This window comes from Silene latifolia, chromosome Y (assembly GCF_048544455.1).
Source record: "Silene latifolia isolate original U9 population chromosome Y, ASM4854445v1, whole genome shotgun sequence".
NCBI classification, from domain to species: domain Eukaryota; kingdom Viridiplantae; phylum Streptophyta; class Magnoliopsida; order Caryophyllales; family Caryophyllaceae; genus Silene; species Silene latifolia.
The window spans coordinates 274,110,216-274,133,634 of NC_133538.1; the positions used below are offsets into that span (position 1 = coordinate 274,110,216).

A 23,419-nucleotide genomic window follows, 5' to 3' on the forward strand; every position below is an offset into this window, starting at 1 on the left:
ACATTAATGGTTAACTTCATACCTTTTAGTTTATCATTACATGCGGACTCGCACTCAACAGGATCTTTAGTCTGTCAATTTCTTCGCTAGTGAAAGGCAAATTTTGTTGCACGCCTTCTGACGCCTTCGACCCTGCTCCAGTTCCCACGGCATTGGCTCGCTGATTTCCTTGGTTCGCCCCGCCTCGTCCACGTCCACCACGGTTGCTAGTGCCTCCTCTCCTACCACCGCCATTCTCTCTTGCTTTGACTACTTCGTATCCGTGTTTGTCATGCAGCAGAGTTTCTCCTCGGTGTGGTAGTACTTTTTTGCAAAGTGAGTACACTTTGTGGTGGCATATATGGTTCATCATCGACGCTTCTTCCTCTTGTTGTATTGACTCGAGTTGCCATTGCCGCATCTACTCGCTCTTCCTTGACTTTGGTCATGGAAGCATGACGTTCTTCCCTTAACACTATGCCATATGCACAGGTGAGAGTAGCTATTGGTTCTTCCATTAATAGGTTTGTTCGAATATTTCCGTATAATGTCGAATCCAAACCCATTAAAAACTGGTGAACCTTTTCTTCTTCTTTCTCCTTAATGATCGAAGCCGCTGCTCCACATGTGCATTCCTTGGCCTTGCTATAATTTCCTAGCTCATCCCAAATGGTTTTGAGCTGTGTGTAGTATTCGACAACTGAGTCGGATCCTTGTTTGCACTCATTAAGTTCATGCTTCAGTTGGTGCACTCTAGGCGCATTACCCGCTGAATACCTATCACGGAGTTCTTCCCAAATCTCTTGAACCGATACTGTAAACGTAATGCTTGGGTGTAATTTCGGATCGATTACATTCCGAAACCATGCCCTAATCATAGCATTACATTGTCTCCATGCGAAGGATTCAATAGTTTCTTCTTCATCATTACAAATCGGCTTCTTTACTTTCCCTTCAATGAACGCCAATTTGTTTTTTGCATCGAGACCGTTTTTGACAGCCTCTGCCCAAAGATCATAATTGTTTCCATTGAAAATAATTTGCGTAACCATTAAATTCGGATTATCCGAAGGGTGTAAGAACAGTGGTGAAGTTGTGGGAATTGTCTTTGGACTTCCCATGCCACCTTTCAATTTATCGTTGCCTTGTGATTTATCGCCTCCAGTCATACTTTGGTCGACTTAGAAGATAATGTCAGGATCGTTTTTGTTTTTTTTTTTTTTTTATGACTGCTCACGATACCATGTGAAAGTTCGGAATTGAGAAGAACTGAATTATCATTGATGATGAAGAACGTACATAGGTTTTGCATATATACACATAACTTACCCTAATCATATCTTTTGGTATCCTAAATATTAGGTAACAAATAACAACTTAACTAAACCTACAAGATATGTATAACAAGAATATACAATCATATCTCATAAGATATTTACATTCTAACATATTTCAAACGAAAAAAGTATACTTAACAATACGAACTCACACAACTTCGTTCGGGAACATTACAATACTAAAGTATCAAACAAATATTAATAGATTGCTTAACTTGGGAACACCCGGGGGTATGCAATTCGGGAACGAGGATAAAGCCAGGAAGAAGCGTGAAGGACAATGAAAATGGTAATAAGAACCACCGGAATGATAACAAGGGTGAAAGAATAAGGAGGAGACACGGGTCCGGGAGCGAAACTACAGGGTAAAACAATAAGAAGGAAGAACACAGAAACGACACCCATAATTGATATCACGACACCCATAATTGATAAATTTCCTGATAAATATGAGTATTTTTTTTAACAGCTATAAAATAAATAATTAGGCTCCGTTCGCAGTGCATTTCAGCCTTTCAGGTACGTTATTTGACATAAGTAACTTCCGGTTATTTCTCAAACAAGACAGTGTTGTCCCCTTCAACACATTATTTCTCACATTTGGTGTCTATAACAAACTCCAGTTATCTTACTCATAAAAAAATGGTGATTGTTGGTGATAGAGTAAAAAAAAAAAAAAAACACAATCCATTTCCTACATATTAATTACAACTCTAAGTCTATATGCAACTCATACTATAAAAGAGTATCAAGTAAATGACATAATGTTATTTTGATATTCAATTTTCTAATTTTTTAATATAACTCCCGATGTGATTTTCAATCTTAAGAAGGGAATTAATATGACAATAAATATTGGAATCCGTTTTTAAAATAATGCCCAAAAATAAAATATTTATCGTTTTGGGTTGGTTTTGAAACTATTTGTCAAAATGGTGCCCACATAGGTTCGGATTTTTTCAAACCTAAAACACGGAATAAACACGCCATTACCAATGGCGTGTTTCGAGTTATTAAGAAGGCAAAATTAAAAATCTAAACATGCCACTGTAAGCGGCGGGTCTTCCTCTATAAACACGCCGATAAGAATGGCGTCTCTAAGTTGCTTTCTTTTTGTAGAAAAAGTAGACCCCACCTCTACCTTATTTATTACTCTTGTCTTGTCGATGAATAAACTTCTTGGCTCTGCATCTTTCATCAACTTCGTTTGCATCACATCTTACTATGTTCCATAATAACTATCCTCAAACTAGTTTGTACCACCAAATCAATCGGACCGATCACGAATCAAATCACATGGATTCGTTCGGACCAATCTCAAAGCCCAATCAAATTAAGCCAGACGCTGAAGCTCTTTGTTTTTGGGTCCGTGCGTGGTGGTTCGTAATGGGTGAGAGAGGGGTTAAGGTGGTCAAATGGTGGTGGTGATTGAGATTAATTGGCCAGAATGTTTGCCATCTTCTATTTCCATTTTCTCATGTCAATCAAATCAAATACTTAATATTTAGATGATTATTTAGAGATTAATTGGCCAGAAAAAATTTTCATCCAAAAATAGTTCATATTAATAGTGTTTGAAGATGAAGCAATGGTGGTTGGGAGAGGAATGGTGTCACTCGATTGTTCTGGGTTATGATGCGAAGGTGGGAGGATAAAGAAAAGGGGTCTGAGATTGGAGGATAGAGAAAAGAGAAGGCGCTAGTTTTTGAGAACTGTGTACGATTGGTTTACATAGCTACTCCAGTGGACGCACGCCAAAAAGAATGGCGTGTTTACCCACTAAAGACCCGCCATATTGTTTGAGCTTTCTATTATGCGTTCTTAATAACTCTAAACACGCCATTGGCAATGGCGTGTTTATTCCGTATTTTAGGTTTGAAAAAAATCTAAACCTACGTCGACACCATGTTAACAAATAATTTCAAAACCAACCCGAAACGATAAATATTTTATTTTTGAGCATTATTTTAAAAACGAATTCTAAATATTCCTACCACTTTATTTTTAAGCTGAATAATAACAAATAAACCAATTGACTACGGTCATACCCATTACATTTCATATACAATTGCAATAATGTGGGTAGTTATTAAATGCCTCCTACCAACACACACTCTCTCTCTAATATATTCTAATATATATATATATATATATATATATATATATATATATATATATATATATATATATATATATATATATATATATATATATATATAGGGATATTCTACGGTGTACCCTCGAGTTTTTCGGTATTCTATGGTGTACCCCTACATTTTTTAAATTCTATGGTGTACCCCTGAACTTTATACATTAGTCTATACCATAACCTTATTTATTGTCTTTGCTAACTTAATTTCTTAATTGACCTACTAAATCGTTTATTTGCCATTTTAATTACTCGATAACTTACATATTTACTTCTTAGTTCGCCGAATTACTCATTATCCTACCAAATAGTATACGAATCTAACTTAAAGTTCATAAATTCTCCATTATCATGTCATGAATTATAACGGATGTTTTAATACTAGTTTGTGCTTATTAAAGGTAATTTGTAATGTTTCTCATGTAGAATGGTGATACAACATTAATACGTCAAAATAAAGGTCAGAGTACTGTTGTTTGATAGTGATAAAGTTAATTGAGAGTTAAACGAGGTCATGAAGGAGAAATAGGTAAGGAGTTTAGGGGTACAATGTAGAATATAAAAAAAAGGAGGGGTACAACATAGAAAACCGAAAAACTCAGGGGTACACAATAGAATATCCCTATATATTCTAATATATATATATATATATATAAGGCGGGACCCCGTGCAAATTGAGTTACGGTGCGAACTGCCTTACATCCATGTATCAAAGTCAGACCAAGGGCTAATATTCTAATAATAAGCCTTAAATTACTCCTAAATCTCTCTCCATCTATACCAGTCACTACACACCTACCACGAACTACTTCACCAACGGTCAGCTCTGATGCCGCCAGGACGGTCGCCTCACCGACTCTACCTCAGCTCCCGCCGGCGATAATCTGGCGACCACCGTTGCCCCCATTTGCCGTCTAGACGCGCCTCTTCTTCCTCTTTTCTCATCTCCGATCCTGCGCATTAATCACCGTCGGCTCTCCGACATTTCCTTACCTTTTGCGCCGGCAATGATCCTGCCTTTCAACGCTGCCAGTCACCCAGGTGCATGTCGCGCCGATGTCCTCATCGCCATTTGGTTTTTGGTGTGGTAAAATTATGAAAAAAAATTAATATCATGTTTTCAAATCTACAAAATATTTCAGAAAAGCAAGAGATTGGATGACGCCGGCATGGTTGTTGAGAATGAAGCAATCACTTGATTTGGAAAAGTCGGTAGAAGCAATTGAAATAGCAATACTAAGTTACTTGTGCTTAGCAAAACCATGTCTGTGATTCGTTTGAACGGAGAAAAACAATATGGAAAGAGATTTATTCTAAAAAAATTGTTAGCAGAAAATTTTTTATTGTTATTTATTCCTGCAATTGTACAGCTGTGTTTAACAAATGGGTCACTAAGCTCTAACAAATTAACAGCTGTGTTTAACAAATGTGTTTAACAAATGGGTCACTTCATGATGTATGATAATGCTACATCTACGTAGATAGATTTAGCATATTAATAAAGATGGATGTGTTGATAGCTATATAATAACATTATGTCCATGTCCTTCATCATTAGAGGCAAAACTCTCATTTTACTTACTCTACAGCCTTCTCGTTGGTCGACAATCAATTTTGTCTTTATATGGGTTCAAATCCACATGTTGCTGCATATATCTCATAAATTTTGATTCAAGCATCTAATGTACCAAAAGGTTGACCTAGTTTAGGCGTATATTCAGTGGCAACATTCCTAATCTACTCCTCAGAACCTCCCTAGATCAACCTCAAAGAAAGGTGATTTTCAGCATGCACATCAATAGTTTGTGTGCATTATAGAGTAGGAACAGATGTAACAAAAGGATAAGGATTGTTATCTATTGTATAGAGTTAGGCAATAAGTTCTAGCATGAAAGAGTAAAATATAATTCAATGTAGTTAATAATGTGATACTGTTAAGAATAACATGTGATACTATTTAGAATAACCTATGATACTAATTTGAATAAATTATTTAAACAAAATGTATTATAGTATATTTCAGACAGTGATACTATTAAGAATAACGTGTGATACTACTTTACATTAATTAGGTAAACATATTTTTGAACAAAATCATGCTGAATATAATGAATATACAAAAAGAAATTAAGTGAGATGACTAAAACATAATAACACGAGATGATAAACAAAAGAATGAATTAGTTTATCAATCATGTGATACTATTAAGAATAATGTCTTATACTAATTCACATTAATTAATAATTAGTTAAATAATAATGTATACGGTATATTTCAGCCTGTGATACTCTTAAGAATGACATGTGATACTAATTTACATTAACTAGTTAAACAATAACAGCTATTTACTTTAATGAAAACTCGATTAAAATACAAATCTGAACAAATCATGCTAAATATAGTGAATATACATGTCACAACCATGTGAAAAGAAGAAATACAGCGAAAATTATGATAGTGTTGATGAAATCTTACAAAAAACGATGATAACAATACATCGATTAAAAACGAAAAGAGATGAGAAAAATACATCAATTAAAACAACAAAAGAGATAATAATACCTGACTTTCAAATACTAGAAGATGATAATAATAACATTGATTAAAACGAAACAAAAAGAGAGAGAATAATACCTGACATAGCAAATAGGAAAAGTGATGAAGGAAATCAAATTTTGTAGCTTGATTGAGAAGAAATTAATTGAAGGAGCACAAGAGATCACACCTAAAAAAGAGACGTAGATAACGAACAAGGAAAGAAAGAAAAGCTGAGATGAGGAAAATTTAGAGAGATAAAGTGAATGAGAAATAATGAATATTGTGTGAAAGTTAGGATATATATCCTCACATGATCCCATTCTTAAATATCGAATAACCTGTGATATTGTATTGAACAAGCTGTGATATTATAATGAAATCCTCAATCCTCAAAAAGATAGTGTATCCTCACATGATCCCATTCTTATATATATATATATATAGGAAGGATCAACTAAGGCCACTTATATATTTGAGTCCATAAGTCCTATTGTGAGCCATTGGATGGAGGGAGATGGAGGGATGAGATGAACCCACCCAAAGTCATTATACAAGCTAATTAACACACTTTACTAATCCACCCTAATTAACCACTAATTTACTATATATTTGTTTTCTACCCACCCATTTCTCTCTCATCTCACACATTTCACTCTTCTCTTCTCTCAAAACCTCAAAAAAAAAAACCCCAAAAAATCCAAATAAATAAAAAACCCAAAAAATTCAAATAAATAAAAAAAACCCAAAAATCCAAATAAATAAAAAAACCCAAAAAATCCAAATAAATAAAAAAAACCCAACAAAACCAAATAAATAGAAAATCCAAAAAATAAAAAATCCAAACATATCAAAAACCCAAAAAATCCAAATAAATAAAAAAATCCAAATAAATCAAAAAACCAAATAAATCATTCATTTCTCTCTTCCTCATTCACCACCACCCACCACTATCCCACCCGACACCACCCACCGCCCACATCCACCGCCACCTCCACCACCGCCGTCGGTAATTATATAAACTCGTTTTTTTTTTTTTTCCAGATTTTGCGTCTCGGTTTTTTTCGTCACTTTTTTTTTTTTTTTTTTTCCAGATTTTGTGTTAAATTAGTTGTTTGGGGTCGGTTTATTCTATTTCTTAATTTTTGTTAGTTTTTGTTGTTATTTATTCTTTTCAAATCTATTCTTATTATACGTTTTTTAAATAAAAATTTCGGGTTTTAAATATCGTTTTTTTTGGAGATGTACTTTTTTCCAACTAAGATGAGTAAGATCTACTAAAATATTGACTAAAGTTATACAAATAAGGACTAAAGTTATACAAAAATTGACTACAGTTATACAAATATGGACTAAAGTTATACAAATAAGGACTAAAGTTATACAAAAATGGACTAAAGTTATACAAATATGGAGTACAGTTATACAAAACTGGACCAAAGTTATACAAAAATGGACTAAAGTTATACCAATATGAACTAAAGTTATACAAATAAAGTCTAAAGTTATACAAAAATGGACTAAAGTTATACAAAAATGGACTAAAGTTATACAAATATGGAGTAAAGTTATACAAAACTGGACCAAAGTTATTCAAAAATGGACTAAAGTTATACCAATATGAACTAAAGTTATACAAATAAAGTCTAAAGTTATACAAAAATGAACTAAAGTTATACAAATATGGAGTAAAGTTATACAAAACTGGACCAAAGTTATTCAAAAATGGACTAAAGTTATACCAATATGAACTAAAGTTATACAAATAAAGCCTAAAGTTATACAAAAATGAACTAAAGTTATACAAAAAACGACTAAAGTTATACAAATATGGACTAAAGTTATACAAATAAGGACTAAAGTTATACAAAAATCGACTAAAGTTATACAAATAAGGACTAAAGTTATACATATTTAGTCCATATTTGTATAACTTTAGTCCATTTTTTGTATAACTTTAGTCCTTAATTGTATAACTTTAGTCCATTTTTGTATAACTTTAGTCAATTTTTGTATAACTTTAGTCTTTATTTGTATAACTTTAGTCCATTTTTGTATAACTTTAGTCAATTTTTGTATAACTTTAACCCATTTTTGTATAACTTTAGTCAATTTTTGTATAACTTTAGTCTTTATTTGTATAACTTTAGCCTATTTTTGTATGACTTTAGTCCATATTTGTATAACTTTAGTCCATATTTGTATAACTTTAGTCCATTTTTGTATAACTTTTGTCCATATTTGTATAACTTTAGTCAATTTTTGTATAACTCTAGTCCTTATTTGTATAACTTTAATCCTTCATATGTATAACTTTAGTCCAAAAGCGTGTAACTTTAGTCCAAAATCCAACTTTAATCCAACAAACTTATAACTTTTGTCCAAATGTATAACTTTAGTCCAAAATTATATAACTTTAGTCCAAAAATTGTATAAATTTAGTCCAAAAATAAAAAACCAACAAAACTGAAAAAATAAAAACCAAATCTCGCCAATACAAGATCTAAAATAAAAAAACCCGCCAATCTAACAAAAAAAACCCGTCTAAGAAAAAAACCAAATAACAATGAAATACAATACAATAACAATAATTGAAATAAAAAACGTCATATCTAAACATTTAAATATTTAAATTTGACAAATTTATATATCGTGCGTATAACTTTAATGCACGCAGTGTATAACTTTAATAGACAAGATGTATAACTTTAGTCCAAAAAAAAACCAAATAACAATGATCACTGAAGTTGTACATAAGGGCATTGAAGTTGTACACAATGACCACTGAAGTTGCACATATAAGTTTAAATTTTAAATCTGAAAAATAAAAACAAATGAGAAGAAGAAACAAACTAAACAATACTACATTAATCCATAATAACAAAAAAAATCGTAAATCAAAGAAAAAACCAAATAACAAAAAATAGTATAACTTTAATGTTTAAAGGGTATAACTTTAGTCGTAAATTGTATAACTTTTATGTTTTAAGGGTATAACTTTAGTCGTAAATAGTATAACTTTAATGTTTTAAGTGTATAACTTTAGTCGTAAATAGTATAACTTTAATGTTTTAAGTGTATAACTTTAGTCGTAAACAGTGTAACGTTTCTTTTTTCATATATAAATAATAACACTAACACCCAATAAAAAAACCAAATCTGAAAAAAAAAAAACCGACAACAATAACAACACCAACGACCACCTCCATGACATCACCAGGCGACAACCTCCACGACAACACCAACGACATCAACGAATACGAAAAGAGCAAACGAAATCTGAAATAAAATAAACAACCAGCACCCATCTAAAATTATTTTTTTCAAATTATATATAAAATATGAAATTTTACAAAAAGAGACGAACATGTGAGGAATTCTGAAATATAAAAAAAAACGAAACTTAAACAAAAAAAATTAGATCGAAATCTGAAATAAAAAAATAAACAAACTAAATATTGAACGACTAAGACCAAATCTGAAAAAATAAAGAAAGCCAATAAAAAAAATTTGAAAATCATCAAAATTTCTAGTGAAGTTATACATTTGTATAACTTCATTCATTTCTAGTGAAAAAATAAAGAAACCCAATAAAAAAAGCATAAAAAAAAAGAACAATAAGAAAAAGCATAAACAAACGAAAAACTTAGAAAAAAGAGCAATAAAAAACCAGATTTGACACGGTTGGTTTTTTGTCGGGGACGGTGTGTGCCGGAGAAGATCTCGACTGTTGTTGTTGGTTGTAGTGGTGGCGGCAGGTGAGAAGGAGAACTACGGTTGGCGGTGGTAGTCGGGTCTGGTGGTGTGGGTGGTGTGCGGCAGAGGCGGCTTGGGGAAGAGGAGAAGGGAGTTCGTGAATGGAGGTGGTTGCGGCGAAGCTGATGGTGTAGTGGTGCGGTGTTGGTGTTGTCGGGCCTCTGGTGTCGGTGCAGTGGTGACGGTTGTTGCAGATCCGAGAGGTTGTGTCAGTCGTTTGGTGGTGTGTGGTGTCGTGGATGTGGGTCGCGGTGTTCGCGGTTGTGGATGTGTCGTGAATAGAGGGAGAGGAGGTGGTGGTGGTGTGTTGGTCCGGCTGAAGGTTGTCGGGCTGGCTGAAGGTGGTTTTTTTTTTATTGTTTGGTTTTTGTTTGGTTTTGTTTTATGAGAGTAAATGAGAGAAGGTAGATGTGAGATGTAGAGAGGGTAGGAGTTTGTGATAATGAGAGGAGTGAAGAGATTAATGAGGGAGATAATTAAGTTGAGGAGGTAATTAGACTAGATTAGTTTGTAGCCATCCAATGAGATGCAATCCCATCCTTCCATTCCCCTCATCCAATGATCCATATAAGGACTTAGGGACTCATTATATATGAGGAACTTAAGAGAACTGCTCTCTCTCTCTCTCTCTCTCTCTCTCTCTCTATATATATATATATATATATATATATATATATATATATATATATATATATATATATATATATATAAATTGCATCAAGTGAGTCTAGGTATCTTAGGTGAGTCTAGCATTTTAATCTCATCCACTAGATCTACTCCTAATCAACGGCTGAGATTAAATCTCAGAAATTATAACAAACCTATAAAAGCTAAGAATTCAAACCACCCCCTCATAATTCAGTTTCACTTTCTCTCTCCTCCGTCTCTTTCCCTCGTTTTCTCTATCTCTCTCTCTAAGTCAAAATAATCCTCTGAATCAAGCAAACAAACCCTAGGTTCCTGTTTTTTACTCGCTTTTATCAATTCATTCACAAATCAATCAAATTCGTCTGTTTTCCAGGTTCTCGTTGCTACAATGGATGCAGATTCTACTGACATTAACATGCAAACAGGTAATTTCCGTAATCCTTTCGTTTTCAGTTTTCCTTTTCGCGATTTCATCTGGATTCTATATCGCTTATCATTCGCTATTGTAATTTCATTATTCCGTTGCTTTTCAGTTTTTTAGGTTAATCGATTTTATATTTGATTCAATTTTAATGACATCCGTTCACTTCTACTTGAATTTTACGGTGTCCTTTCCTTTGATTATTCTCGTATTTGCTTTTCTCTTAAATATTAGGTGAAATATCCTTGTATTTGTTGTTTTTCCTATCGAATTTTCATATTTGCGTTCTCCTCTGCTTCTGTGACTCAACCCCATTCTACGCCAATTGTCCAAGAGCAACCCAATCCTCAACCAAATAATCAGCTTGTTCTGTCTCACACGCCTAATGGAGGTGAGCGCTGGATGCGTGTGGTGGAGCACAAGTTTAGACCTACCATTGGTGTAGTTTTCGCCTCCCTTGAGGCTGGAATCAAGTTCTACGAGGTTTATGCTCGGGCATGTGGATTTACCCCTCGGAAGCACAGTACGAAAACACTACGAGGAGGTGTTGCACACCAAAAAATTGTAGTCTGCAACCGTCAAGGGTTCAGGGAATCTAAACCGAAACAGCGTCCCAGAACCAAGGATGATGAGAATATGAGTGATGGTTCGTCCACAGCTAGTACAGTTACACGGCGAGTTAAAATCACAAGAATTGGATGTCGAGCGTACGTCAGATTTGCCCTTCTACATGGCCTTGATGGCCCAGCTATGATTGACGAGTTTTATGAAGTCCACAATCATCGTCTCACCTCTGTCTGTAACAGAGATCTCGATAAGATTTCACGATCCCTTGATATGTTCCAGAAGACGCTTATCTTGGAAAACTCCAAGTTGAATATTGGCGCTGGATTGACCTTTAGACAGGTTAAGGAACTTGTCAATGGGTATGAAAATATCGGTGCTAGATTGATAGATTTTAAGAACTTTCAAAGAGATATCAAGTGCTACATTGGGTTAAGAGATGCTGATCTTTTCATCGATCGACTCGAGAAACTCAAAGCGACCCAACCCCAGTTCTACTTCGCCTATGATGTTGATTCGCAAAATCGTCTAACAAAGTTCTTTTGGGCTGATGCTACATGTATTAGAAACTACTCATTCTTTGGGGATGCTGTGAGCTTCGACCCTACTTACGGAACCAACAAGTATGATATGGCTTTTACACCATTCACAGGTGTTAATCACCACATAAAGTCGGTGTTGTTTGCCGGTTGTCTCTGTTACACGAGGATGACATCTCCTTCCAATGGACCTTTCAAAGCATTTCTTGATCGCCATGGGCAAAAGAGCCGCATTCATGATCACGGATCAATGCCCTGGCATAAAGAAGGTAATAGTGTGACAATGTTATCAGTAATGAGACTTACTTAAAATTATTGTACCACAACTTTTCGACTCCAACTACCACTGTTCCATCTCTTCCTCTTTTACAAGGTTATTCAATAACAATGTTATCAGTAACTAAATTACTAACATATAATTTACTCACTTGCTCTTTCCCTATCAATGGTCAATATCACGTTCGACTTGTTGTTTCATTATGACCGGCATACAACAGCTTTCCCTTCGTTTTCAAGACAGCTAGGCATCGTTATTGTATATGGCATATTACACAAAAGATCACGGACAAAGTTGGTTCAACACTCTGCAGAGACACGGACTTCCTTGCTCGCTTCAACGCCGTTGTTTGGGACCCTGATATGGAGCCGTCGGAGTTCAAGAGAAGTGGCGAGAAGGTCATTTGATTTCGAGTGGAAGATAATGATTGGTTGACTACAATGTTCGACGACGGACACCATTGGATTCCTCCCTACCATCGTGACCTTGCCTTGGGCTGCATATTAAGAACAACACAGCGATCAGAAAGTACAAATTCGTTTTTCAAGCACTATGAGAATCACTTTGGTACACTGGTCGAATTTTGGATGAGGTAAACAACTCTTTTTCATTCCTTACGATTGCCGGAAAAGTGTATGTTACAGTACCATTGTTTCATTGTTACATAAATAATTTCTTGCCGAATCCTTGTTGTATTAAAACCAGGTTCCAAACTACTATGGACCAGCAGCGCTATACACGAAGGTGCGATGATTATAACAGCGACCACTCATTCCCTGAGCGTAAGACATAATTACCTATAGAAAAGCATGGCGCTATTATATACACACATGCTAAGTTCAAGGTGTTTCAAGAAGAAGTAATGGCTGCCGATTCATGTGGTGTTGATGACTTTGAGAAGGAGGAGCATGTGCGCATAATCCATGTAATCGATGCTGAGACAGACAGAATTTTCATGGTGAGGTTGGACCTTAGAAGCACAGATGCAATATGGGAGTGTAAACTGTTCGAAAGAATTGGATTACTCTGCAGGCATATTGTGTGGGTGTATAAGGGCAAAGGAATTGGGCGAATACCAAGCAAGTACATTGTAGATCGTTGGCTAAATAACACACACGCAGCGAACAGGTTTGATTCGAAAACATTATTACAATGACAGTTTTGACTTGTTACAGTAATTGTTTTACAGTAACATTGTAACCATAATTTCTTATAGTAACATTGTCACCATGATAAACAGTAACCTGCTGTTTTACTTCCAGGCTTGATTCGAATGGGAATGTCATTGAGGATTCATATATGACTACGTCTGATAACAGTCATTTGTGCAACGTATGGTCAGAGTTCCGTCAGATAGTTGGTGTTCTCAAAACTTTACCTGCTGAACACACGGAAGAGTTAGCATCCCTCCTAGTTGAGTTCCGGCAGAATTTATGTATTGAACCGCTTACAAAAGACCAAGAGATAATGGAGATTCTGTTGGGCTGCAGCTCGTCGTCTGAAGTCACTATCCACCCTCCGGAACAAGCACGCAACAAGGGCAGCGGAAAAAGATTGAAGTCAGCTAAACAACAGGCCATTGAAAAAGCAGCCAAGCCAAAGAGACTATGTGCATACTGCAAAGAAAGAGTTAACCACGACAGGAGAACATGCCCTCTTCGCATAGCTGATGAAGCTGCTGAGAAAGCAGCTAAAAAGAAAAAAGTTTGATACTGTTATGATGTTACAGTAACATTATGACCTTATCAATAATTAGTAGGATTTTTGTGTTCTTTGTGACAATAATATGTCACAGTAAAAATAAAAAGTAGAATTGTGTGTTGCTGTGACAATAACATGTCATAGTAAAAAGTCATTCGATTTTCCTACATCATAGTTAACATTTTATACAGCACTTACAACATTTTATACAGCAATACATATTGTTTTAGGACCATTTTCTTTCTCGTTTTAGGAGCATATTTCCTATGTTTTACAGTAACAGTGTTATACAATTTGTTTTGTAAATATGCCCTTTGTTTAAGGATTTCGCGGTGTCGCCTAATCCAACCCTAAACCCTTTTCCGTCCCGTTTTAGGAGCGTTTTTCCCCAACTTTAAATCCCTTCCACGACAGGGTATCACCCGTCCTTCCCTAGGGTTTAGTTTTGGTTTTTTTGCACCACGATTTTTTTAAGGAAAAGGGTTTAGGGTTTAGTTTTGGTTTTACTGTAACTGTGTTGTACTACGACCAACCTTTGTTTAAGGAAAACGGTTTAGGGTTGGATTAGGCGGCTCCGCGAAGCGGTGCCGCCTAATCCAACCCTAAACCCTTTTCCGTCCCGTTTTAGGAGCGTTTTTCCCCAAATTTAAATCCTGTCGTACGTTTTAGGAGCGTTTTTCCTCAAATTTAAATCCCGTCCACAACAGGGTATCACCCGTCCTTCCCTAGGGTTTAGTTTTGGTTTTTTTGCACCACGATTTTTTAAGGAAAAGGGTTTAGGGTTGGATTAGGCGGCTCCGCGAAGCGGTGCCGCCTAATCCAACCCTAAACCCTTTTCCGTCTCGTTTTAGGAGCGTTTTTCCCCAAATTTAAATCCCGTCCACGACAAGGTATCACCCGTCCTTCCCTAGGGTTTAGTTTTGGTTTTACTGTAATAGTGTTGTATTACGAACAACCTTTGTTTAAGGAAAAGGGTTTAGGGTTTGATTAGGCGGCTCCGCGAAGCGGTGCCGCCTAATCCAACCCTAAACCCTTTTCTATCCCGTTTTTGGAGCGTTTTTCCCCAAATTTAAATCCCGTGCCCGACAGGGTATCACCCGTCCTTCCCTAGGGTTTAGTTTTGGTTTTACTGTAACAATGTTGTACTACGAACAACCTTTGTTTAAGGAAAAGGCACTAGTACAAAAATGACATAAGGCGGATACAAATGGCTACGGTCATGAGAAATAGCCGTAGCCTATTATAAAAGGCAACGGTTGTTATCAAATAACCGTAGCATTAGTAATAAAAAAAAAGAAATGGCTTCGGTTATATTAACAACCGTAGCTGAAAATATATTAAGGCAACGGCTATTTTATAGACCGTAGCCCTTTATCGAAATGAATTTAGGCGCAAAAGTAATAATTTTTGGCGCTGCTTGACTTTTTCTATTGCAAGCTCCTGTCCCAACTCTATATCATATTTTTTATTTTATTTTTTTTAAAACCAAAGGGTGCACTCAAAATCACAACGCAGCACCGTTTAATTTCTTCCCTATCAACTCTATCACAATTTACTTCCAAGTCGCCAACACCGATCGCCAACTGATTGTCGCCAACACCAGCAGGTCACGACCTCAACCTCCTTTCGCTCACGCCGCAGCCACCACCACCGCCATATTGAAAATTCGGGTAATCAATTCTGATATTTTTTCCTGAACAAATCAATTTTTTAGGGTTTGGATTATATATTATTTTCCTGAAGAAATCAATATATTTATTTAATTTTTAATTAATTTGATTTAGGGTTAGTATTATACTAAGTTTAGGATTTTCTTTTGGATTTAGGGTTGGATTATATGCAATCAATTTGTATGGTTTTTCTTTTGGATTTAGGAAAAGCTTATTTTGGTGTATTGTGGGTATATTCTGGTCCATTGTTATACGGAATTCAGTTTTTTTAATCATTATAAAGCTTAGGAATAATTGTTTTTTAAATCACCTTTGGTTCTAGTGCTGTAATTTGGGGATTCTGGTCCAATAGGTTGGGGTTGAGTTTTTTTAATATCTTAATCGAATATTTTAGTTTAGGATTAGAAGTATACGAGTGGGTATAAATGAATATCGTCTTTGTTGACTGAGATTAGTATAAAAGTGTAGCTTACTAGGTAAGTTTTGGTGTGTAGCTTTTTTGCCGAGTTCTTTGGTTGGTGAAAATGGCATTGGTGAGGATGTGTCTTCGGTGCCAATGCCGACGATAATGCTTGTGAGGTAGGTATGGAAAGTAGCCTTGCAGAATAAATATGCACAAACACAGAGTGTCAAATGGTCATCTTGAACACAAACACCTCTTTAAGTAAATGGTATTTCTTATTACAATTGTTTAAAAAAGCCATTGTCCATGTTTCAAATTTTAAAATCCGGCTAAACTTATTTCACAAACTCTCATTTGTGACGTTGATATCCGTCACAAGCTTGTGACGGGTACCGTTTCCTCTCACAAAATGCCCATTGAGAGGTGAGTGGGAAGCACATGAGGGTGCCCCACCTTATCCCCTCTCCCTTTTTGTGAGAGGTCACAAGCTTGTGATGGGATTAGCCCGTCACAAGCAAGACTAGCTGAACCTATTTTTGTTTGACGTTTATTGCTCCCAAAATTTAGTGACAACCGTATTTAAAAGTTAAATTATTGAATAGTATCCATCTATGAGAGGAGAACTCCATACAATTGGCATGCATTTTTCTATTTTTATACTCCTGTTTTGGGTTTTCTATAATGAAAACATTATGTTGCCTTCTTTTCCTTCTCAATTGCATGCATTTTTCTATTCTTATACTCCTGTTTGTTTACATCTAGCTTAAGAGGGACTCCAAACAAGTTACCATAAAAAATTAACAGTAATAGTTAGAGTCGTATTGATAGTGTATATTGATTCAAATTTGCAAATTATAAAAAGATATATTAGCAAAATATGTATTGATAGTGTATATTGACGATTTTGCAAATCAAGGACATGGAAAGTATGTACTATAGATTTATTAAGGACATGGCAGAATATAGATAAACATTGATGTACGATTGATATTGAATGCATGAACCCTTCAATGAAAAAGAAAAAATCAAGATGTATTGAAGTCTTACAAAATATTAGCCATATGGGCTCTTCCATTTATAAACTACCGACGTTAATGGATTTTATAATTTACAGTTTACTTAACACATCAATATTGGGACAAGTTTGGTAACGAGGGTCGATTTTTCTTAGCTCCTTTGTTCTTCTTATTTCTCTCTAAAGAGCTAGTTTCTGTTTTGTGGTTGTATTGTTTTTTTTGACTTAACTCATCAAGCTCAGTAATATAAAGTTTGTATTTATGATCGTCGATGTTGTTTGATATATGTGGTAGAGTTTTCTTTGCTTATTTTTAATTAGTATACTTGTAAGAATCCCTTGTGTTTTATCAAGTGTGTTTTCTGATCATCTTATTATCTGATTGTCTTTTTACTTTTCTTAGTTTTTTTTTTAAGTTCACAACTTGCATTTACATGAAAATTCTATGAGGAAGGGGCAATCAAGTTTGACAGTTTTCCCAATTAACCAATTCTTGTGAAAAGATGGATCAAATTAACAATCAACAACGAAAATTAGCTTTATGTGATCAAATTAATCTTTTTTAGTGCTGTAGTTAATAAACTTTATTGTCTCTACGTTATTTGTTGATGATTAAATGTTTCCTTCTTTGGTGTTTTTAGAGATGGACCGAAGTTGGATGTATAATATGAAACGCTCTATTCCCGAGTTTAGGATTTTAGTGAAGGAGATATTTGTGAAATGTGCCGCTGAGAATGCAAATAAAAAAGGAGAGACACGCAGTTGTTTGAACTGTTAACTTGTTTTTCGTGTGCGGCATGATCGAGAGTTGTGGAATTTATGTGTGATATTATCCGGGGTAATGAAAATAGAAATAGCAAATGTATACCCGGTCGAGTTGATTATTAAGATGTACATACATGGTTCAAACGTGTTTTTGGCTATGTTGAGGTTCATGGGACCAAATCTAATTCAGCTCAATTTATTATATGCATGCAGTAGTACATCTATAGTACAATGTCATTTGTATGTAGACAATATTAGGTACAACCATACGAGTGTACGACTATTTGTAACGCGTCTTGTATCTTATCAAGGTCCGTTAGACTTGATACTCCCTTAGCGGACATATATGATTACTTCGTTGGAACTGATGGATTCATTGAAGGAAAAAAGTATATTCGTGAATGTTCTTTCGTATTTAGATATGGCGAATTGAGCAATTTTTCAAGCAGATTTGATCCAAACTAGTTTGATTTATTTATTATGGGTTTGAATTTCGGAAATTTGGACATGAACGAACTTGATCGCACCTATACCAAATCCAAGGCGGATGTCACGGTCTCACGGAACTATACTTAAATCCAAATAAGTTCAATCCAGGTTTGGATGTGTATATAAATGGCTCCACCACTTCAACTGCTTAAAGCTAACACTTTAAATGACTTATCATTGTTATGTATTGTCACCTGTTTTGATCTAGCTTCCAACCCCAATTCTTATAACTCGATAAACTTACTAGTTTCTTTGACAATCTCAGGTTTATATTGTTATTTTGATTCTTCTTCAATAAACCCTTGAGATTGGGCATTTTAACAATAAAGAGGACAATCGCAAAAATGGATAAAGTTAGGGTTTGTCTCTTTATTTCGCCCCTCTTGCATTTTATTTTATTGGTATTTCATCAACTCTCTTCAGTAATCTGTATATATGATGAAAATTATTAATTTACAAGCAGCGTTTCATTAAGTTGAGCTTAATTTGGTGTGGTTAATGTGTGGTTTAAGGTTTCAATTGATTGTTACAACTTGATAAAATCGAGATGGGATGATTTCGATTGAAGCGTCGGTGAAAGGATAGAGGGTTTTAGTCCGGTGATTGCAAAGGAATGAAGTGATTTCAAATGTATTTCAGCCTTTCAGGTAGTTGAAACGATAACAAAACTTATTCCGGTTAATTTGTTTGATGATGTTGTGTATAAGCAAATGAGCTGCTTGTTGTTCTGGTGCTTGTTGTCCTTATGTTGCTTGAAATTTGCTTATTTACTGTATGAAGGATCATAATTTGCTTATTTTGAGCATGAGTGTGCCATCTTTGCTGGCGATTATTATCATAATATTGAGGTGATTGGTCGTGTTAAGTATAGTGATTTCGAGCTTATTATGGTGTCAAGGTCGTTCAAAATAGCTGCTCAAATAGCTATTCTTTTGCTTCTTGTGTATATGATATATGCTTGTTCTCTTTCATTGTATTTAGGTTCCTGCTGATGGAGTGCTAATATCTGGTCAAGCTCTTGCTATTGATGAATCAAGTATGACAGCAGAGAGCAAGATTGTAAGCCGCTTAAAGTTATAAGGTCTCTTGATAATGCTAACACTGATTTGAACTATATTTGACTCTCAAATGGAATCTGCAGTTTCTAAGAACCATAAGTCACATTTCCTATTGTCGGGTAAAGTAAAGCAGATGGCTATGGAACTATCTTTGGTAGTGATTTCTATCTTAAACTTGTATAGGTGTGACTTGTGTTTTCTATGCGCTATTGAGTCCGTTTAATATCCATTAATTTGCTTAGAATGTGTCAACTTGATTTGATGCCGTGTTTGAGAGAGTACATTCATAGTCATTTTTGAGCATTTAGCTCATAGGTATCATAAAGTGATAAAACTTTTCCTTCAAAGAGTAATTTAATATTTGCTCAAATAGGTAAACCCGTGACAAGTATGTTGTAATTGTTGTATACTGTGACACGGTTTCCCAAGTGCTATATCTCCAACGATAATGGACCGAATTTGACAAATACAAATGGTTTAGTCTAGGAGCTTCTATATTGGCAGATGCAAACCTACACGGATTCAGATGATGATTCAAGTTAGCCGACCCTAACCTTTGTTGAGACTAAGGCTTTGTCGTAGTTTCAGAGGCCTCAGATGTCACACCCAGCATCAACCAAGGTAACCTGTTTCTCTTTTCACAATTTGATAGATGTTTGATGATTCCTTGTTATTAAGGACTATGACTGTAAGCTCTCGGAAAATCCTTATTATATTGTTGTTGAAGTTACTTTGAAGTTTGACTCACTTTTGTACTGCCGAGTCATTTCATAAATTTTTACATGCTATTTTGATTGAAAGTGACCCTTCAAATACAAGAATGTGATGGTGCAAGCTAAGTATTGATGATTCGATTCTCCTACTGATTTCTGACAGCTTATTATACAGCTTAATCTGCAGTTCATACTGCTTAAAATTCTTTTGTGGAGTCCAATATGTTTTTTTTGTCTGTTTTCTTTCAGGCATGGAGGGACAGGAATTGTGCTTAAGAAATTGTTGATGTGTGAAATCAATTAGAATGATGCTGCTTGGAGAAAATTTGTAGCTTTTACCTTTTGCATCCGAGTAGAATATGCTTATTTTTTTAGCCAAGTATTGATGTTGATTTGTAATGTTAGTTTTATATTAAACATTGGTTTTGTAATTAATTATTATTATCTTAATTAAAGAATTTACATTTATAATAAATCATATTTTTGTAAATAATTTTTTTTTTAAAATTTTAATTAAGAAATGGCTACGGTTGTTAAAAGAGAACCGTAGCCTAAAGTGACTTATGGCTACGGTTAAATCTTAATAACCATAGCTATAAGTCACTTTAGGCTACGGTTCCTTCTAATAACCGTAGCCATAAGTCACTTTAGGCTACGGTTCCTGACCGTAGCTATAACTACTTGATCTAAGGCAACGCCCCGATTTACTACGGTCGAAGAACCGTAGCCAAAAGTCGTTTTTAACCGTAGCCAAAAGCCATTTCTGTACTAGTGAGGGTTTAGGATTGGATTAGGCGGCACCGCTTCACGGTGTCGCCTAATCCAACCCTAGACCCTTTTCTGTCCCGTTTTATGAGCGTTTTTCCCCAAATTTAAATCTCGTCCACGACAGAGTATCACCCGTCCTTCCCTAGGGTTTAGTTTTGGTTTTACTGTAACAGTGTTGTACTTCGAATAACCTTTGTTTAAGGAAAAGGGTTTAGGGTTGGATTAGGCGACTCCGCGAAGCGGTGCGGCCTAATCCAACCCTAAACCCTTTTCCATCCCGTTTTAGGAGCGTTTTTCCCCAAATTTAAATCCCGTCCACGACAGGGTATCACCCGTCCTTCCCTAGGGTTTAGTTTTTGTTTTTTTGCACTTTCCCTATCACTGACCAATAACAATGTTACTGTAACTAAATTACTAACATATAATTTACTCACTTGCTCTTTCCCTATCACTGGTCAATATCACGTTCTGACTTGCTGTTTCATTATGATTGACATACAACAGGCTTTCCCTTCTGTTTTCAAGACAGCTAGGCATCGTTATTGTATGTGGCATATTACACAGAAGATCACAGACAAAGTTGGTTCAGCCACTCTGCAGAGACACGGAATTCTTTGCTTGCTTCAACGCTGTTGTTTGGGACCCTGATATGGAGCCGTCGTAGTTCGAAGAGAAGTGGCAGAAGGTCATTTCTGATTTCGAGCTGGAAGATAATGATTGGTTGACTACAATGTTCGACGACGGACACCATTGGATTCCTGCGTACCATCGTGACCTTGCCTTGGGCTGCATATTAAGAACAACACAGCGATCAGAAAGTACAAATTCGTTTTTCAAGCGCTATGAGAATCACTTTGGTACACTGGTCGAATTTTGGATGAGGTAAACAACTCTTTTTCATTCCTTACAAAGATCGGGGGAAGGTGTATGTTACAAGATACCATTGTTTCATTGTTACATAAATAATTTGTTGCCGAATCCTTGTTGCTTTAAAATCAGGTTCCAAACTGCTATGGACCAGCAGCGCTATACACGAAGGTGCGATGATTATAACAACGACCACTCATTCCCTGAGCTTAAGACAAAATTACCTATAGAAAAGCATGACGCTATTATATACACACATGCTAAGTTCAAGGTGTTTCAAGAAGAAGTAATGGCTGCCGATTCATGTGGTGTTGATGACTTTGAGAAGGAGGAGCATGTGCGCATAATTCATGTAATCGATCTTTGCGAGAGACAGTAATTTTCAAGGTGAGGTTGGACCTTAGAAGCACAGATGCAGTATGCGAGTGTAAACTGTTCAAAAGAATTGGATTACTCTGCAGGCATATTGTGTGGGTGTACAAGGGCAAAGGAATTGGGCGAATACCAAGCAAGTACATTGTAGATCGTTGGCTAAATAACACACACGCAGCGAACAGGTTTGATTCGAAAACATTATTACAAAGATGATGATTTTGACTTTGTTACAAGATTGTTTTACTGATAACATTGTAACCATAATTTCTTATAGTAACATTGTCACCATGATAAAATAAGAACTCATTGTTTTACTTCCAAGCTTGATTCGAATGGGAATGTCATTGAGGATTCATATATGGCTACGTCGATAACAGATCATTTGTGCAACATATGGTCGAGTTCCGTCGGATAGTTGGTGTTCTCAAAACTTTACTCGCTTGAACACACGGAAGAGTTAGCATCCCTCCTAGTTGAGTTCCGGCAGAAGTTATGTATTGAACCGCTTACAAAAGACCAAGAGATGGAGATTCTGTTGGGCTGCAGCTCGTCGTCTGAAGTCACTATCCACCCTCCGGAACAAGCACGCAACAAGGGCAGCGGAAAAAGATTAAAGTCAGCTAAACAACAGGCCATTGAAAAAGCAGCCAAGCCAAAGAGGCTATGTGCATACTGCAAAGAAATAGTTAACCACGACAGGAGAACATGCCCTCTTCACATAGCTGATGAAGCTGCTGAGAAAGCAGCTAAAAAGAAAAAAGTTTGATACTGTTATGATGTTACAGTAACATTGTGACCTTATCAATAATTAGTAGGATTTTGTGTTCTTTGTGACAATAATATGTCACAGTAAAAAAAAAAGTAGAATTGTGTGTTGCTGTGACAATATCATGTCACAGTAAAAAGTCATTCGATTTTCGTACATCATAGTTAACATTTTATACAGCACTTACAACATTTTATACAGCAATACATATTGTTTTAGGATCATTTTCCATCCCGTTTTAGGAGCATATTTCCAAAGTTTTACAGTAACAGTGTTATACAATTTGTTTTGTAAAGATGCCCTTTGTTTAAGGATTTCGCGGTGTCGCCTAATCCAACCCTAAACCCTTTTCCGTCCCGTTTAAGAGCGTTTTTCCCCAACTTTAAATTCCCATCCATGACAGGGTATCACCCGTCCTTCCCTAGGGTTTAATTTTGTTTTTTTTGCACCACAATTTTTTAAGGAAAAGGGTTTAGGGTTGGATTAGGGGGCTCCGCGAAGCGGTGCCGCCTAATCCAACCCTAAACACTTTTCCGTCCCGTTTTAGGAGCGTTTATCTCCAAATTTAAATCCCGTCCACGACAGGGTATCACCTGTCCTTCCCTAGGGTTTAGTTTTAGTTT

The 23,419-nt window shown here is 35.7% G+C and overlaps 4 protein-coding genes and 1 long non-coding RNA gene across 5 annotated transcripts; 4 read left to right on the top strand and 1 right to left on the bottom strand.

Moving 5' to 3' along the window:
- Positions 1-269: 269 nt before the first annotated feature.
- Positions 270-1,148, bottom strand: LOC141630693 (uncharacterized). The gene has a single exon (XM_074443464.1). The coding sequence runs from the start codon at positions 1,146-1,148 to the stop codon at positions 270-272; it is 879 nt and encodes a 292-aa protein (XP_074299565.1).
- A 9,645-nt stretch (positions 1,149-10,793) lies between these two features.
- LOC141630694 (protein FAR1-RELATED SEQUENCE 5-like) lies at positions 10,794-12,239 on the top strand. Its single transcript, XM_074443465.1, has 2 exons — positions 10,794-10,910; positions 11,061-12,239. Exons 1-2 carry the CDS (start codon positions 10,794-10,796, stop codon positions 12,237-12,239), a joined length of 1,296 nt encoding a protein of 431 aa, XP_074299566.1.
- Positions 12,240-13,068: 829 nt separating this feature from the next.
- Positions 13,069-13,916, top strand: LOC141630695 (protein FAR1-RELATED SEQUENCE 2-like). The gene is made up of 2 exons (XM_074443466.1): positions 13,069-13,334; positions 13,469-13,916. The coding sequence occupies exons 1-2, from the start codon at positions 13,069-13,071 to the stop codon at positions 13,914-13,916; spliced, it is 714 nt and encodes a 237-aa protein (XP_074299567.1).
- Positions 13,917-15,400: 1,484 nt separating this feature from the next.
- On the top strand, positions 15,401-19,327 carry LOC141626919 (uncharacterized). Its single transcript, XR_012536487.1, has 4 exons — positions 15,401-15,577; positions 18,515-18,608; positions 18,762-18,896; positions 19,231-19,327. It is a non-coding gene; the product is annotated as an uncharacterized LOC141626919 (long non-coding RNA).
- Positions 19,328-21,518: 2,191 nt separating this feature from the next.
- LOC141630697 (protein FAR-RED IMPAIRED RESPONSE 1-like) lies at positions 21,519-22,796 on the top strand. The gene is made up of 4 exons (XM_074443468.1): positions 21,519-21,670; positions 21,788-22,030; positions 22,117-22,212; positions 22,577-22,796. Exons 1-4 carry the CDS (start codon positions 21,519-21,521, stop codon positions 22,794-22,796), a joined length of 711 nt encoding a protein of 236 aa, XP_074299569.1.
- The last annotated feature ends 623 nt before the right edge of the window (positions 22,797-23,419 follow it).